We start from the raw sequence: 19,862 nt of genomic DNA, 5'->3' as shown, positions 1-19,862 counted from the left end.
CATTACATATAATTGTTACATATATATAAATGTAATATATATGTGTGTATGTATATAATGTATATATATAAAAGTATGTGTATAAAAATATTTACATAAACAAATAAGTAACAAAAATAATATTTTCGTAATATTATAAATTTGCTTACTAGATTCCTGAGTACATCGTCCGGTACATTTCTACTGGAATTACAGAGTGCCCTTGCAGCACTGTGGGAGAAAATCACTGGTGCCCTAGTCGTTTGCAGTGCTGCTCTCATCGTCCTTGTGGAAACATGAGAGAGATCTACTAGCATGCCCAACCTATTCAATTCCCTTACCACCGCCTGAAATGTGAAAAATATTTATGTGGTGCCTCCTCTACGTGTAACATCGTGCTTCCGTAGTACATATGAAAGAAAAAAAATACATACATATATATATATATATATATATATATATATATATATGTATATATATGATATAATATTTCATGCATGAAAATTTTGCGAGGACGGATGAAATGTAAACGCTTGAAAATCATTACTATATACGATGGACGCTTATATATTATTCACCTTTCCAAATTCACTGAGCCCAGGTGTCTCATCTTGAGTGTTATTCGTCTCGCCAACTGAACATACTGCCCTGCCAAGAAAATATCCGTTAGAACGTACCTTCTACTTTTTCTTATATTAGCAATCAATTTTTGTATCTTTTACTTTCACTTGACTTTTCCATTTCACGTATATGATATTTTTTTTTATCCGAGTGATATATTTAATACTATATAAAATATTTCGATTAATTAAAAATATTTTTAATCAAATATTGTTGTTTGATAATACGATAAAATATTGAACGAAGAAATTAATTGTTTCAAAAAAGTTACAATTAATATAAAAAATTGATATATAAATATATGTATGTATACACACACACACACAAACACACATATATGTGTATACATTCATATATAATATAAACACAAAAATTGATCAATTTAAAATTACAGTAGTATAAAATATATCCAATATTAATGAGTTATCCAATTCAAATTCGAACAATAACATCGATAAGAAAAAAATGTTATAACTATAACAAAAAAATGTTCTATCAAACAACTTCTCTCTCTTGGAAATTTTTTCAATTAGTAACTGAACAGAAAGAAATCGTGAAAGTTAAAAAGAAAAGGCAAGCGACACACATACTCACCAGGAAGTGTCACAAGCATGTGTCAAAGTAAGATATCGTGCCCCAAGGCCATAAAACGTTCTGAGAACACCCAAGGAGTTCCCAAGAGAATGACCACCTTCGACTCCTATCAGACTTGCAATTTTTCCATCGCGATGTGCCTCGATCAGGCCTGTACATTAAAACGAAACAGTTCTCCCTTTTTTTCTTTTTTTTTTCTCGCATGTATATTTTCTACGTCTACCTAACATTAAAATATATTTTCTGATTTAATATATGCAAACATGTAAATGTGGTTTCGATTGTGAAAACGAAAAGAATTCTTTCATAATCGTCTGACGTAGCAGCTATGACATAGTAGCTTTCATAATCTTTTACATCATAGGAAATACCTTCCTTTGTCTTTATTAATTAATTAATCAAGATAACCACATTGAACGTCGTTTTAAACGAGCGATACGTCTAACAAAGACTTCACGTATCGTCTCTGCAAATTCTAGTCATTTCTACTTAATTCGTTTTAACGTTAAACGCTCACCCTTGACAGAAGTAACCAGAGTTAAGTGTTGAGCATTCATCTCGGCAAGCCGACGAATTACGTCGATTTGTTCTAGAGAAAGTTGAACTGCGTTTAGCTGAGCCGCATCACAGGGAACGTAGGCGGACCAAAACTATAAGAAAAAAACAAAAAAAGAATAATAAAAGAAAAAAATAAAGAGAACAAGAAAAAAAAAGAACGAAATGTAAGAGAGGAAATAAAGACGATGAATAACAAGGATTACCTAAGTTAATCTGTTGGTCTGATCAAATATAGATTCTTCTACTTATGCAATACCGTCTTACTTGTCGCAAGCTTCTTCACTATTGACTTAACGAGGATACCATCCTCACTCTTTCACCTCCCACCTCCTCCCTCCCCCGAAAAAAAAGAAAAGAAAAGCTCTAAGTCGACGTTTTTTTGCCCTTTGAGCTCTGATATTCAGAGGCCAGACGAGCATGACGGCGCTGCGCATCTATTGATTATCTGTGCGGAGTACCACTGTTGGGCGGAGATAGGAAGAGATGGCGACGTTCGGCATAACAATGAGTGACAAAGAGGATAGATATGTGTAGGAACGTTTATCAAAAAATTAATTGATTTTTTGTACCCTCGTGTTGCTTTAAAAGCAACCATAAAAATAAAATGTAACTTTATTCATAGCTAAAATCAACGTATGGAATACGTATACATTCATACGTACATTCATACATCATATATATGTATGTATGTATGTATATATGTATATTATGTCGCAGTAAAATTTTTTTTCTGCACGTTATTCGATGGAAATTGGAGATCATTTGATTGGAAATTACCTGTGCACCAACGAGGCCAGCGCGCAATCTAGGAATATCTGTATGACTCCAGTCTGACCTGGCCCAAGGGTCCACTCTACCGAGATCGCTACTCAAGTTAACTTCGCCCAGTTGATTATGTACGAACTTTCTCACGTTCCAGGGCAAATCGTTATGCCTAGAAAATGAATATTAATTGTATATAGATCCTTCGTTTTGTTTCTCAATTCTCGATTTAATTCTCTTTTTTTTTTTCCTTTCCCTGTGAAAAAAAAGATATCGAAGATAATAAATTAGATAGTTTCTTGGATATGAAATTAAAGTTTTTGGGAAATCGCTATAATCTTGATAAAAATTCAGATTTGAAGATATTCAATTTTCCACGAAGATTTGTTTCTAGTGTCTCTTCTCAATTTTCTCTTAATGTCCCTTCTCACTTTCGTGACTAAAATTTTGCGATGGTCTAGTCGAAGGTAAAGAAAGTCGAAATAAAAAATTGTTGACCTAGAAGCCACGTAGCATGTTCGATAGTTAAGCCATCAGGTAAATTAGCTTTCTATCTTCTGACGTTAATAAGACTTAATTCGAAAAATGGAGGATCTTCTATCTATCGAGATAGAAAAATCTTGAATAGATTTGACCGAGGCTAATGTCGTTTTACGTTTATTTTATAAATATGTACTAAAGATTTAGTTGGAAAAAAAAGAAGAGAGGTAAAGAAGAAAAAGAAGAAAAAGAAATTATTGACAAAGGAATTTTCCTAGTGGTTTTAATAATTGACCTAGATTTACTTTTTAATAATAAGCAGTAAGATGACTACGATCGGATTATGACTCACCCATCGATTAGAGGCACTTCAGTGAGAATCCTTCTTATCACGTCCAGTCTCTGCTGATGCGTGACAGGTACGGATTGTAACAGGAGTGGTAAGCATAAACCACCAAGAAGCAAAGCCGCTATCAGAAGAAGGATAGGCGTCAAGACTCGGCATCTTCTACGAGGACTCTCGTCCATACGATCCTTGCTGCTTCCACTACTTGGCGAGTCTTCGCACGGTGGTGGTAGTCGCACGGTGCCATTGCACGGTGCCACGTCTGGCAGTTGTGTTAGGCACGTAGTCTGAAACAAGATCAAGAATGGACGTGCCCGTCAGATTTTACAGATTTCACTGACAGTTGTCGTAAAAGAAATCCAGAAAACGTTCAAAATTTTACAAACATATTTTCTCTACTAAGTAACGATTTTAAGTCACAGAAATTTATCTGAACTTTTTCTCAATTTTATCATAAAATACGTTTTCATGTGTGATATTCGTGATGATCTTCGTACAATTCAACTATGGTAAATTTAATCTTTTATTTCTAGATAAATTTAGAAATTTTGTTTATCCATCTTTGAACGACTCCAGTGTTAATAAAATATCATTTATTTTGTCATCTTGACCAAAGAAACATATAATTATATGAATATAATTATATCATATAATTATTTCATATAATTATTATAGATAGTATATTGTTTTTTATTTAATATTTCATCTACTGCGTGTACATTTTTTTTCTTTATGCATCCGATACATCCAAATATGTTTAACAGGATTGGAAGATCAAATAATGTCGAAAGCTACGTGATAGAGAATTGTAGATGCTTGTTTCGATATCAGTGCTATTGGTTATTAATTTACGTAGAGCAGTTGAATTTGGAACATCATTGTAATCAAGGTAAACGATATTTTTTTAATCATTTTTCTTTTTTTATTATTTCTTTAATCATCTATTTACTTTTTAATCATCGAAAAAAATATTTGTTATAATCCTTGTCAAATTTTTTCACGTGTGTCTCAATATTTGTTAAAGGATAGATATGAAATAATTGTAGTTATAGATCTCTAAAAAAATTTAACGCGACTTTGAAGAAAAAGAATTGACAAAAAAGTTCGCTGTAATCGTCTTAAATTTTTTTTTGAATTATCTTATAAAGAGTGATTCATGGAAAAAGTATATCGTTACCAGTTTGTAAGTATTGTTGTAATATTATCTCTACGGTATTTATTAATGTAGCAACAGTGATGATGTTTTCACTTGGTACTTATCAATGTGGCAATAATATGATAACAGTATGATATACGTTTGTACTATCAGCATTTTTCCCCTTCCCTAATTCCTGTATCATATTGACCTTAAGCAGAGTACCATATTGTGAGAGGTAATGTACTCGATAGTGAAAAGCATCGCGATTATGAAGTATATATATAAAGTTTCGATTAAGAAAATCCGTGACATTTTAACAGTAAGTTTCTGTTAGTGAAGTCCTACATCGGTGAACAGATGTTAATTAAAAAGTAATCTACAAAAATGATTTACAATTGGCACACCTTATTACATCGACGAAGGATTAATCAAAGAGATCGACGTTTTGAAACTTAGTAAGTTACTACTGCATGTGATTTCTTTATTAATTTCTTGTTAAATAAATAAAATATAATTTTAAATAAGCTTCTGTTCAATAAATAAATGATATTTTAAAAAGTAATATTTATGCGAAGTATTTCACGCATTCGAGCGATTAGAGATCGATTCTTCCGTATCAACGCTTATAACCAATCAGAAATGAATCCTTCCCTTTCCGAACACGTTTTTTTAGACACTTTCTCTTTTAAATTTCAATCGCATAGTTAGTCGCAATCCAACGTCTCAAGTCGCAAGTAAAAAATTCTCTATCGGAGTATAAGTTATAATACTAATATGCGATTATAACGTCCGTGAAGATACGTAATAAAAGACGATACAAATCTGTTTATATATTAATCAACATTCTCTAATTTTATCGGAACGTGTTTGTATTACGTATTACATTTTTATCTTATACGGTCTATTGTTTTATCGAATAAAATATGATTAAAGAGAAGGAGTAAAAAGAAATCCGATTAAACATCATTCGAAAAAATTAAATAATCCTCCGTTGTACGTTATTACGAAAAACTCGTCGTTGTTACATTTTTTAAAAGTGTGTTTTGAAAATTAAATCTTATCTTTTTAAATATTATCTATTTTAAAGATATTGGCTTTCGTGATTGTATAATCTTGTAACATTTTTTTTGCGTAAGCATAAATATCAAAAATGATTTTCCCGTTTCACATACTTCTTTTTTAGATCAGTATAGAATAGACTTTAGATTATTCAAAAATCCTTTGACATAATATTGATCAATCGTTTGAAAAATATTATATTCTGTTATATTGGATATTATTAAATATGGAGCAAAATGTTAATTATTACGTTTTACGTTCCATTTTTGAATATTTAAATGGATTGGATTTGTCTAATGCGTCGCAGGTTTGCAAGTATGATTATAATAGACATTTATAATATACATTTTATAACATGTGCTAATAATGTGCTAACAATGTGCTAATAATTAACACGACTTATTGTACATTGTAAGAGCGATAATACGAAAAGCGTATTTACAAAATAATTATAGTATACATTGATATTTCTTCTTATAGATCTTGGTTGGAAGTAGCTGAAGATGAAAAAAGAAGAAGAGGTCCTTCGTGTGTTATAAGAAACAGAAGAGAAATGAAATCCTATAAAAATTGGGATGACATAAAAAAAGAAATGATCGAATGTTTCGCGATTAAGCCTGCTTTATGTATGTTTTCTACTAATTCAGCAAAGAAAGATTCACATTTACAAAGTATGTTTGATCTTACTTATATGTTGTTTCGTGAAACATTGTTACTTGAAATATTTGAAATCTTTTTAAGAATGCCATTGCAAATATTTACCACATAATTGTTACACCGTATCACTGGACACAGAGAGTTCTTCACTGGAGAATGAGAATCTCGTTGCTATGTATTTTCCTAAGATACCAAATATACAAATATCAACGTTTACTTTTAATATGCATCCTTGGACGATGGGAATATACTGTGAAGAATTAAAAACTTTGTTTGATAATTCTTTGAATAACGCCGATCAATTGAAAACTGTTATTGAAGCTTCTTTCGATAACGATTGTCACAATACAAGCTGCTGGATCTTATTATGCAAAATATATTATGGAACTTCTATAGGATTTGATTTATTGGAACATTTCTATAAATGGTAATGATGCAAATATTAAACATAGTTTAATAGATCGTACATTTGTATTTGTAAATATCTAAAATTTGTCTCTTTACTTAGGTTTCCACGTAAAAGAATTTCTATATGCGGTGGGATTGTAAATCATCTATCGGTTTGTAATTCGGTACATAATTCACGTGTGTGTAAAAACATGGCGGAATGCGTTGCTATTTTAATAAGTGGTACTAAAATGCAAATCTGGACTGTATCTTTGGATGAAATGAATGATAATAATGAAGACATCGAAGATAAACTCAAGAATATTAAAGAAATTGTAAAGCTAAAGAAACACTCTATCATTTTTATGTTTATTTCTGAATATTGTAGTTCAGATATGGACAATTTAGAATTAATTATGTTTGAATATTTTCCAAGAGTGCCGGTAGTTAAATATTTATGCAATGGGGCATTTGCAGGAGAAAATTTAAATGGTATGTAAAATATTTGTAAGAAAGCTACGATATTTAATCTATAAATGTCTATAAAATTATTTCTTTTTATGATTATTTCAGAAAAATATGTACAAGGTTGTAACGATTTTGAGAACATAAATACTTCAGTACTTATGATACTCACATATGATTAAGTACTTAATGGAAATGATGATTATTGTTATAATTAAGAAAATATGTACAACTTTTTTCAATATTTTTGATATACATTTAATAACATAATAATAAAACATGAAAAAAATAAAAGTATATCTGATACATACATACATACACACATACATACATATATATATATATATATACATATAAATATATAATATATATACCTATATATATATTATATATATGTATAGATTAATTATTATATTAATGATAATATATTAAATATATTAAAAAAACGACATTATTCTATTTGCATCATTCTTATATGAATTTCAATTTATCATTGTATTTATCGTATGTATATCAAATATTTAATTATTCAGTAATGTTAAAAGTTAAATTTTCCAGAATACATCTTCCCATTTACTTTCCAAATGACATCAATTTCTAAAAAACTCGAAAAATATATTCAAGTGCAATTAAATTGTTATAAAATCTATATTCTTCATTATAAAAGATATTATCATTAATGAGGATATAAATATGGATTTATACAAATGAAGCCTTCTGATCTTAAGGTATTCCACTTATTTTTTATTATATAGTATTTCGAACGTATAAACATAAATTTTCAATAAATTAAGATATTTCTATTAAATTCATTGGCAGGGACAATTATTTTTATACTGCTTTATGACTCTGTCATTTTTAAACAATGCATTCCTAAAGAAAATGATTTCCATGAAAGATACAATGCATATAGAGAAGATAGGATATTTATGCCGAATGAAAAGATTTTATTTCAAATAAAAATTTTAAAGTACGAAGATAAAATGAGAGGTATTCTCAATAACAAAAATATTTCTTATATTTACTACACATTGTATGCTTATTGTATACTTATTTATCGTGAAGAATAAATTATTAAAATCTTTTATATATTGTGAAATATTACAAATGTGCTTTAAATGATGACAGGAGACTTATGATACATGATAATGCAAATTTCTCGATTAAGATTTTAAAATATCACGAAACAACAAAGTTCATAATACGCGTATTGAAGTCCAGTTCGATGACCTCTACTTTCAAAAACATGAAAAAATCTAGTAAATATTTCATCGTAACATTGCATTCGTATGGTTTCCACTTTTATTATACAGTCCATTTTAAATAAAGAATATATATACATATATATATATATATATATATATATATATATATATATACACATTCTTTATTCACATATATACACCTATATATATATATATATATATATATATATATATATATATAATATAAATATTCACTCACCATAGATTCATATTTTAAATTAATTAGAGATATTTCATATTTAATTTTCCAAGATAATGATATTTAACACTTTATTGATTTTGTCAATTTTATAATAAATCAAATTTTAATTATTTTAATAATTTAATGTATTTATTTAAATGTGGATTATTTAAATATGTATTCGTTATCCTCAAATAAAGATTTTTATCTTTCTTATATAAAAAACAACTGTATCAATCTTATATTTAATTTATCTTTTTAATAATTATTTTTTCGAATATATAAAACATATCTTTTTTATTTCATTGGATACCAATAATCTAAAATAAATGTAATTGATTGAATCTAACTTATGTTAAATTATACTCCATCACATATTATTGTCATTATCGTAATGCGTGTCAAAGAGTTGGGTAAGCCAATGAACGATATGAAAGAACTAAATAAAGAATAAATGTTATGCGTGGTATGCAAGAAGAATAAATTCTGAGAATACTGACAAGCAGAAGGAGAGATCAGCGCGTGGCAAGAACGTGTGTGTATGTGTATGTATGTTATGTTTATGTGAACGAATGTAAAGATAAAAGATTACAAACGGACGAATGACCTTTGATCAAATTATAAAGAGAATTTAGTTAGATCTGTCGATCAAGATAACAGATACGTTTTGAAACAAATTTCAACTATCATTCACTAATTAACAGAAACATAATATAGTATACATTTCTATATACAGTTTCTCGTATAATTTATTATACTGCTTTAGAGAGAGAGTGAGAGTGAGAGAGAGAACACTGTAAAATTCATTCATTATTATTTTATTATTATTTATTATTTTTTTTTATTATCTTATTATTTATTATTACTTTAATTATATTATCATTTATGATTACTTTATCTTATAATAATAATTGTTTTATTTATGTCAACGAATATAATACCATAGTTATATAATATCATTGTATACATTATATTAAATCTTGTTGAGTTTAAAGAATATTCTAGTTGAAAAAATTTTGTGTGATCTTATTAACGAGGAATGCGGAATATTAAATTTTTTTTATTTTTTCTGTAGTTATTAATGACATTAGTCATTCTTTATTGGATCTTTCACTTATTATCTGTAAACGTTTTTTAATTTCGAACACATTTAATGGCATTGGAAAATCCGACGTCTTATATATCATTTTTAAATATTTAAATGGACTCGATTTGTCTAATCCGTCGCTAATGAATAGACACATTTATAACAAGTACATTTTATAACAGTATAATAATTTATAATAGAGTATAATTATAATATTTTAACGCTTATTGTATATTGTAAGATCGATCATACGTAAAGTTTGTTTATAAGATAATCATTGTATATGTTGAAAGATTTATAATAATTCCAATTTGTAATAAAAAAGCAACTAACGACGAAAAAAAAATAAGATGACCTTCATATATTATAAGAAACAAAATAAAACCATTTTGGAATATGAATGACGTAAATAAAGAAATTATATAATGTTTTATAGTTAAATCTACTTTTAGTGTGTTTAATTTTATTTATATTCGTGGAATATTATTACTTGAGGTGTCAAAACTTTTACAAATATTTATCATGTAATCGTTATTCCGTATAATTTAACAGGAAAAAAGAAAGTTATTGTAGGTATATGTTTTCGAAAAGTATGTAGCATACAACCTTTTTTTATTTTCGTTCTTATAGATGCTATAGGTAGAAGTCTTACGTAAGAAAGATAACGTATGTATGTTAAAGAGTCTGCATCTTAAGCCATATCGAATGACGATTGAGCAACAGTTACGAATATATTACGTGGATTCTATATTTATTTTTTGTATTTACGATATGTCACAGAACCAGTTTATTTTTTCTTGGACCGACCTAGGATATCAGACAGACAAATTTTTAATCATATCACACTAACAACAGAATAATCTATATTTCTCATGTTTTGTGATACAGCTGGCTTTGTGATATAGGCTTATGTAATATTATGATATATGTTAGAATATTATTTATGATAATGTAATATAATAAATTTATGATAGAATAATAATTATGACAATATGTTAGAATATTAGCTGGAGACGTTTATATTTTATATGTATATACTACCTTTTATTACATACGACCTTATTATTTTTATTAAATAAATCTCGTTAAAGAAAAGAAATAAGTAAGTAGAAAAATTAGAAATAAAAAGTAGAAAAGGTTATTCGAGAAAATTAAATATTACTTTTACGTTCTCAGAATACTCTATCAGAAAGAAAAGCAGTTTGTAATAATAAAGGCAGTATTCTGAACGTTAGTGCATTATTCCATTGAATGCTTTTACAAAAAACTCGTTATCATAGAATTCTTTGAAAATGTGTTTTCAAAACTAACTCTTTTTAAACATTGACTTCCGTAATTGTACGCTAGTTTAGAAATGTAATATTTGTGGAAAGGAGGTTTTTGTGTAAATATAAACGTCGAAAATGGTACGTACAAATACGTATCACATCCTTCTTCCAAAAATTTCTTTTATGCAGATTAATATTGTATAGACTTTCGATCATATAGGTCATTTTTTAATATAATATTGATCAGTATATTGAAAAATATTGTATATCATTATATTTTAAATATTATTCAAAATGAAACAAAATTTATATTACGACGTATTGCGTATCATTTTAAAATAATTAAATGGACTGGATATGTCTAATGCGTCGCAAGTTTGTAAATATGATTATAAGAAACATTTATAATATACATCTTATAACAAAATATTATAATAATTAACAGCATGAATGATATATTGTAAAAGTGACAATTATTAATAATCATTACATGACAAGCGTCTTTAGCTGCTTTTTTATTACAAATTGGAATTATTATAAATATTTCAATATATACAATGATTATCTTGTAAACAAATTTTACGTATGATTGATTTTACAATATACAATAAACGTTAAAATATTACAATTATTATATCTGAACTATTCGAAGGAGATGAGTGTTTGATTAAGAGAATTTTTGGATAATAGAATATATACATTTATAAGTTTTGATATATATATATATATTTAAAAAAAACAGAAACTTTAATAATAACGATTAAAAATATATAACGAAATGAAACATGTATTATTTAATGAAAGATTTATAAGTTCCAAATCGTTTTAGCTACTAAATCAGACAATTTTTTTAACAACTTTAATTTGATAAATTTATGTTCTTTTTTTGCTTCGTATCATTTTAGCCCTTTCTCCAAGGGCTTCAAATGGTTCCAAATGTTGTGGTTTATTATTATTGTCGTTATATTCAGATTGCATTTCATTCAAAGTATGCACGACGCTATCTATGATCGATTAAACAAGTTTTTCATTGAAAAATATTTTATCACGTCGGTGTTATCATAATCAATTATATCCTGCTATTGCATGTAATGCAAAAAGAGCTTCTCGTAAGTATATTTATCGTATTATCATCTGTATCTCTTTTTTGTATATCTTCAATATTATTCACTATGATTTTCTCCATTGAAAATATCATGCTTCTTCTGTTTCATAATTATTTATTTCATAATTGTCAATATTCATAATTGTTGATTTCTCAATATCATATGTTTTTGTTAATACAATTGTATTTCGATCATTCTAAAGTTTTTCAATAATCTCACACTTCATTTCTATAGTTAATACTATTCGTTTTCGACATGGATGGCATTGTGTGACGATTATAGATGTTATTACGGTTTCGCAAACTGATTTATATGCATACAAAATATTTTCGGATAGCAGGGAATTCGAATAAAAAAATATCGATTATAAATTTTGGTTGAAAATTGCAGACGATGAAGAAAGAAGAAGAGATCTTTCGTTTATTATAAGAAGCAGAAAAAAAAATGAAACCATCTTTCAGTTTGGATAGCATAAAAAAAAATCATAGAATGTTTTACACTTAAACTTACTTTATATATGTTTCTTGTTGCTTCAATAGACATAAGTATGCTTCACAAAGTATATCTGATCTTATTTATATATTTATTCGTGGAATAACGTTACTTAAGGTACTTTGATCTTTTCGAGAATACCATTGCAAGTATATACTATTTAATTGTTACTCTGGTATCATTGAATATAAGGAGTTCTGATCTCATAAAAAAAGAAAATTTCATCGTAGGTATATTTTCTTTTAAAGTACTTAACATAGCTAGCGATAATTGAAAATTTGTTTAATGTTTCTTTCAATAACGATTGTTATAAGATAGATTGTCTGACTATTGTGTGAATATTGGTATCATGGTATTATGAGATGTATATGGTATCTAATCTACTGAAATGTTTGAACAACAATATATATATATATATATATATATATATATATATATATATATAATAGTCTGCATTCATAGATTATATATTTATATTTGTAAATAACTAGAAATTGTCTGTTCTCGTAAATTTCCTAATAGAAGAGCTTCTGGAGTAGAATGGTAGATTATATATTAGTTTGTAATACTCTCTATAATTCTCGTGTATCTGAATGCGATAGAACACTGAATACGTTGCTATTTCAATAAGTTGTAAGAAGATGTAAATTTAGACTGTATTTACAGAAAGATGGTGTGTTATTGAGAAAATGATCGAAGATAAATTCATGATCTTTAAGAACAATGTACAGTTGAAGAAACATTCTATAAGTTTTGTTTTTATTTCTGATTTTCATCGTAGTCATTTGCGTTATTATTAATCAACTATATTTAATGAATTTTTTTCAAGAATATCTACGATGTAATATTTTAGACATACAGTATTTGGAGAAGCTTTAAAAGGCTTTGAAAATGTTCGTAAAAGAAAAATGAAAAAAGAATAAATAAAACAACACGATTTAATTCATACATATTTGTAAAATTATTTCTTTGTATAATTGTTTCAGAATCTAAAAACGTATGGAGAAAGATTTGATGATTTTGAAACGAGTAGCATAGAGCATTTATCATATTCATATATACATAATTAAATACATAATGGAAATGTTGTTTAATTATTGTGATCATTATTAAACAGATATGTATAATTTTAACCAATATTTTGATTAAATGCATATAGATGATTTTAATAATAAAATGTATGAAAAGAAAGAAAATATATTTTATCTATATATAAATAAATGATAATATATAATGCATACGTAAAAATGATATCATTCTATTTATCGTATTATTTAATTATATAATAGACGAATTATTTAATTATATGATATCCATAATACAATGGTATTTTTAAGAATATCTTTTTCCTTTCTGCTTATATTTCTTAATGATATCAGCTGCTAAACAGTCTCGAAAACATTGATTTGACCATATATATTTTTTTTTTCCCAAAAAAAACAAAATAAGAAATAGGATATTTGTCACCCAATAACTTGAGAAATACTTAACGAATTTGAGAATTATTATACGATAATGAAAACATCTTGATGTCAGTTACAAGAACACTCAATAACAAGTGGAAGGGTTCACGTAAAAATATAATATAAAAATATATACTGTATATATAATATAATTTTTTTTTCTTTTTTCTAAGAGACGAATAAGAAATAGGATATTTGTCACTCAATAACTTGAAAAATAGTTAACGAATTTGGAATTTATTATACCATCATGAAAACGTCTCGATGTCAGCTACAAGAATATGTAATAATAAATGAGGAGTTTCGCGTAAAAATATTAAGATATATCTTTCACGCGATTTTACACCAAATGAATATTATCGTCAAATATATCTTTTTAAATGTTATAAATTTTATCGAAAACTTTTTTTTTTCAAAATGACATTGTTTACGAAATATTCTATTGTATTTGATTGGATTTTTTTACAATATTAATCATTCTTCGGCTCAGATATAAAAAAAATATCTATTTATCATATATGCCAAATTTGTTTCAACATTCGCTAAAAAATAGACTTTCAATAACTATAGTTCTGTCTATAAAAAAAAAAAAAAAAAAATAAAAATGTCCTCATTAAAAAAGAGTCGATAAAAAATTTACTTTAATCATCTTAACGGCCTTTTTTGAAGCAATTTTATTGTTATACCAAACAAAAAAATTGTAATGTCTTAATCAACATCTTCGAGTGTTTTTATTAAACATTACATTATTATATCGATCTTATTATTTTATTCAATAGAACATTGTCAAAGAGAAGCATTAAGAAAAAATTCTATTCAATGCTAATAGAAAAAATTAAATATTTTTTCGTTGTATGCTATTACGAAAACCTCGTTGTCATAAGACTTTTTAATAGTGTTTTTTGAAAACTAACTTTGAGATATTGCCTTTCGAGATTACATGTCAGTTTCGAAACATCTACTTTGCGTAAATATGAATATCAAAAATGACACGTGTGCATATATATTTTCATTCGTTCCAAAATTTCTTTTTTGAAGATTAATATCAAATGGACTTTTAATCGTTCCTTTAAGTCTCCTTTTTCATAATATCCATCAGTCGTTTGATAAATATTATATTTTGTTATACTTTGAATATTATTCAAGATCGATAAAAACTTGTATATTATTTTTTAATATTTAAATGGAATGGATTTATCTAACGCATTACAGATATGATTACAACAGCTATTTATAATATATATTTTCTATTGTTCATTACCGTGTCGCTGAAAAGAAATTTCAACTATAGGCCAGTACTTATTTTTCGAAATTTCTTCGAACAATACTGCAGATTTTTATTCAAATATCTACTCAAATCTAATAAAGGAGAATATAAATTTAATTTTTCAAAATGTGCCACAAATATGTGACGACAGGAGATATAGATAATTTTATTCGTATACGTAGAGAAGACATAAAAGTTGAGTACCGTCATACGTGCATAATACAGAGTTCTCGATGGAAATCAGAATGTCATGGATATGTGACACTGGTAGCGAACGTGTTAATAATTAACACCGCTTATTATACGTTATAAGAGCGATCATACGAAAAGTGTGTTTAAAAGATAATACATTCCATATATATTTTGAAATAATTTCCGTGATAACAGATTTTGGTTGGAAGCAGTTAACGATGAAATGAGAACAAGAGGTTCTTCATGTATTATAAGGAGCAGAAGAAAAACGAATGCCCCTTTGAGTTTTGATAGCATAAAGAAAGAAATGATAGAATATTCCGCCTTTAAACCTATTTTCAATATATTTTTTGTAGCTTCAGAAGAGGAAGAATCACCTTCGCAAGTATATTCGATCTTACTGATATGTTGATTCGTGAAACATTGTTACTTATGATATTTTAAATCTTTTTCAGGATATCATTGTGAGTATCTACCATTTAATTTTTCATCCGTATCACTGAACATGTGGAATTCTTTTCTTATGAAAGGAAAGGATCCCATTGTAGGAATCTTTTTTCTTAAAGCACTCAACATATAAATATCAACATTTACTTTTAATAAGTATCCTTGGAATAATGGAATATATTGTGAGGAATTAAAAACTTTGTTTGATACTTCTTTCTATAACGCCGAACAATTAAAAACTATGTTTGAAGCTTCTTTCAGTAACGATTTTTATCAAACGAGCTGTCTGTTATTATTGTACGAATACTTGAATTATGGTTTTGTTATACGATTAAATTTACTGTCATGTATAGAAAACTGGTAATATTTTAATTATTTAATATGGTTTCACATTTTACGGATTGAAACGTTTATATTTGTAAATATTTTGAATGTTTTTCTTTTTCTGTAGATTTCCTTCAACAAAGAATTGTTTAAAAATTATCGGCTTGTAGTTCGATATATAATTCATGCGTATGTAAAAACAGCGTGGAATGCGTTGTGATTTTAATAAATGGTATTGAAATGCAAACCTAGCAACTATGTTTGGATTGATTGTATGATATTGAGAAAAAGATTGAAAATAAATTTAAGGTCTTTAAAGATGGTGTAAAGTTAAAAAAACCCTCTATAAGACTTATGTTCATTTCTGATACCCCTTCGTTTGTACAACTTAAAATCGACTATGTTTAAAAGATATTTTCTAAGAGTGCAATTAGTTGAAGATCTTGGTGAGAATACATTTTGAGGAGAAGGTTTTAATGTTTTGTAAAATATCAATAAAAAAGAAAATAAATAAAAAAAGATTTATAAAAGTCTGTATAATTATTCATCTATGTGATTATTTCAAATATATATAGAAAAATATTTGACGGCTTCGGATCTTATAAAACAGCAACATTTACGATAATCTCATGTAATTAATCGTTGACGCACACGTACATACCTTCTATGATTCAAACTACTTTTTTCTAAGGGCCTTATATGATTATTCAGAATATTACCAACATTGTTCGAGATTAAGCATTTTTAATAAAAGACGTAATCTTCGATAATGTTCCAATTCCGACAATAAATAAATTCACAGTAAAAATAGAATCCTAGATAAAACGAGCCGTGGATTTGTCCCATAAACTACCCTTAAAATATCAATTCAACTTAGATTTTAGATTTTAGGAACTTTAGAAAGACTACTTATGAAATTATTTAAATATTTCGAACTGACTATTCTGACACGTCTATGAACACGTATATAATAACTATCTTTTCTTTTCTTTTCATGCATTTTTTAAACTCTTCCTTTTCCCTTTTCTAATTTTATTATCGTCTTTGAGGATAATTCGAGAGAAACCATTAAGTAATCAAACCATTCATCTTGAGCTAAAAATAATAAAACAACTTAGTCTTATTAATATCATTCGTCACGCTTCATTCATAAGTATCTAGCATAATCTAATTCTGTCTACGTATTTCGAACTAAAAATATTAAGACAGCCGAGTTTTAATGATTAAATCATCGGTTATCATCAAAAGAGGTAGCTAAGATAATTATGGAAACAAAAATATCTTAATATTCGTATCTATATTCTCCAAATATAACGTTATAAATTAAATTCATGAAATTTCTTTATCAATTCTTTCATGAGTTTCACGAGAACCTTCACAAAGAAATTGAAAATGATTTGTCTAAAAAAAATTTGATAGAGCCTTATGCCGCAACCTTTTTTCATCGCGACCAGTGAATTTATAACTTTGATATCTAGGATGAGACTAAAGTTTAAATCTATCGTACAAATTGATTATCATCGCTGATCCGGTGTAAGAAACACAACATAATGCATTTTCATAGTTGCCCACGTATAATGAAACATTAAGGATTTAACAGAGCTAATATTACATGATTGATCCACAGCGCAAACGTTAATTTACTATTATGCGATATATATTATTCTAAAATATTATGTATATCGATTAAGTTGAGGTATATAATCATGTTTAATGAATTTATCTTACTAAGAGTCTTTATATCATTGTAGTAACAATGATAATATCGAACAATTCATAATCATTGGCATTTACACTAATTACGTATTTCTACTAATCTTAACATCCCAATGACACTATAAATTTAGTGCCGGTCACCGATGACTTTCATGGCATTCAACGTGTTAATGGTAATGATGATTTTTGGTATTATTAAGCAGACATTTATACAACTTTTGTTGATATTTTGACGAAATGTACGTGGATCTGTTTAATAATGAATTATGGAAATAAAAGGGAATATATCTTGTGTATATATAAATGAATAATAATGTACAACGTGTATATAAAAAATGATATATCATTCTACTCGTATCGTTCTAATATGGATTATAATTTATCATTGTATTTATCGTATGCATATGAAATGCTTAATTGAACGGTATTGTTAAGAGATGTCTTCAAGAATATCACATTTCTATCTACTCATATTCCCTAATAATATCAGTTTACAAATAATTTCTACAAATTGATTGATTCGATATATATATATATATATATATATATATATATATATATTTTTTTTTTCTGAGAGAAAAATAAGAAATAAAAGATTTGTCAACGAATAACTTGAGAAATATCTAAGGAAATTGATACTTATTGATACTTATCGATATATAATGGAAACGTTTTGACGACAACTGTAATAATGTATAATAAAATATAGGAGATCTCATTAAAATATATTAAATTTAACTTGATACGATTTTAGTAAATCTGATCATAGTTCGAATGGATATTATCTTTCAATACAATTCAATTGTTTGTTTTCGATATAATCGATTGTATATTGATACTTCGTATAATAATATATTAATCTTTCTTCGGTTCAGATTGAAAAAAAAAATATTTCTTATGATACTACCTGAATATGTCTCAATTTCCGTTAAAGTATAGAGTATAAAATAATTTATCTATAGAAATCTGATGGTGATCTCGAAAGAAAAGAAGTTGACAAAAAGTTAGCTATAATCATTTTAATGCAAAAAAAAGTTTTGATCAAAATTATAAAAGAAAATAATATGATTATGTTTTATGGTTTACACGGTATATACTTTTCATATGTTATAGTTTTATATTTATATAATATTTATAATAAAATGTTGTAATTTTAGCTTTAAATAAATGTTTTGATGTTTAAATTTAGCTTGGGCTGTTTATATCACATACGGATATTCTTATCTCTTTATTATTTTCTTGAATGAAACATGGTTAAAGAAAAGTAGATTTTACAAAATTCATAATTCGAAAGAATTAAACACTCTTCGGTTGTACGTGAAAACTTGTTGTCATCGTATTCTTTAAAAGCGTATTTTTGAAAATTGAATCTTTTAAAAATATTGTCCTTCGTGATTGTACAGTAGTTCTGAAATTTTCTTTGAGTAAGCATAAATGTAAAAAAAAAATGACACGAATGGACATATATCACGTTCTCGTTTCAAAAACTTCTTTTATAAATCAGTATCGAATGGACTCTCGATCATACGAGACTCCTTTGACATAATATTATAGTGAAAATATTATATTTTGTTATACTTCAAATGTTATTCAAGATAGAGAAAAATTTGAACTACGACGTTCTGCGTATCATTTTTAAATATTTAAATGGAACGGATTTGTCAAACGTGTCGCAAGTTTGCAAATACGATTACATCAATCATTTATAATATATATATTTTCCAACATTCGCTACCGTTGTTGAAAAGAAATTCCAACTACAGGCTAGTTTTCGAAATTTCTCTGAAATATACTGCAAATTTTTATTCAAATATCTACTCAAATCTAATAAAGGAGGATATAAATCTAATTTTTCAAAATGTGTCACAAATATGTGACGACAGGAGATATAGATAATTTTATTCGTATACGTAAAGAAGACATAAAAGTTGAGTACCGTCATACGTGCATAATGCAGAGTTCTCGATGGAAATCAGAATGTCATGGATATGTGACACTGGTAGCGAAC

General features: G+C 26.9%; 2 protein-coding genes and 1 long non-coding RNA gene across 7 annotated transcripts in view; 2 read left to right on the top strand and 1 right to left on the bottom strand.

Moving 5' to 3' along the window:
* Positions 1-19,862, bottom strand: part of LOC122634721 (dipeptidase 1-like) — a 56,498-nt gene that overhangs the window by 3,892 nt on the left and 32,744 nt on the right. For both annotated transcript variants that reach the window (XM_043823938.1, XM_043823939.1), the window contains 6 exons: positions 3,347-3,627; positions 2,530-2,686; positions 1,712-1,844; positions 1,195-1,345; positions 558-627; positions 150-326 (listed from right to left, as the gene is read on the bottom strand). In XM_043823938.1, the coding sequence (XP_043679873.1) occupies positions 150-326; positions 558-627; positions 1,195-1,345; positions 1,712-1,844; positions 2,530-2,686; positions 3,347-3,627 (969 nt within the window). The remainder of the gene's footprint in view (positions 1-149; positions 327-557; positions 628-1,194; positions 1,346-1,711; positions 1,845-2,529; positions 2,687-3,346; positions 3,628-19,862) is intronic.
* Positions 4,097-7,245, top strand: LOC122634722. Of its 4 annotated transcripts, none has more exons than XM_043823944.1 (5): positions 4,097-4,229; positions 6,018-6,208; positions 6,279-6,621; positions 6,703-7,073; positions 7,155-7,245. In XM_043823944.1, exons 2-5 carry the CDS (start codon positions 6,091-6,093, stop codon positions 7,226-7,228), a joined length of 906 nt encoding a protein of 301 aa, XP_043679879.1. In that variant the 5' UTR covers positions 4,097-4,229; positions 6,018-6,090; the 3' UTR covers positions 7,229-7,245. The 4 variants fall into 4 exon arrangements, with proteins under 4 accessions (XP_043679879.1, XP_043679877.1, XP_043679875.1 ...); XM_043823942.1 differs by lacking the exon at positions 4,097-4,229 and adding an exon at positions 4,527-4,933; XM_043823940.1 differs by lacking the exon at positions 4,097-4,229 and adding an exon at positions 5,267-5,852.
* LOC122634723 lies at positions 7,489-8,135 on the top strand. Its single transcript, XR_006328460.1, has 2 exons — positions 7,489-7,774; positions 7,866-8,135. It is a non-coding gene; the product is annotated as an uncharacterized LOC122634723 (long non-coding RNA).

The sequence above is a fragment of the Vespula pensylvanica genome, chromosome 15 (assembly GCF_014466175.1).
Source record: "Vespula pensylvanica isolate Volc-1 chromosome 15, ASM1446617v1, whole genome shotgun sequence".
Lineage (NCBI taxonomy): Eukaryota > Metazoa > Arthropoda > Insecta > Hymenoptera > Vespidae > Vespula > Vespula pensylvanica.
The sequence above is the reverse complement of the archived record's forward strand: the minus strand, read 5'-3'. Positions and strand labels throughout refer to the sequence as shown.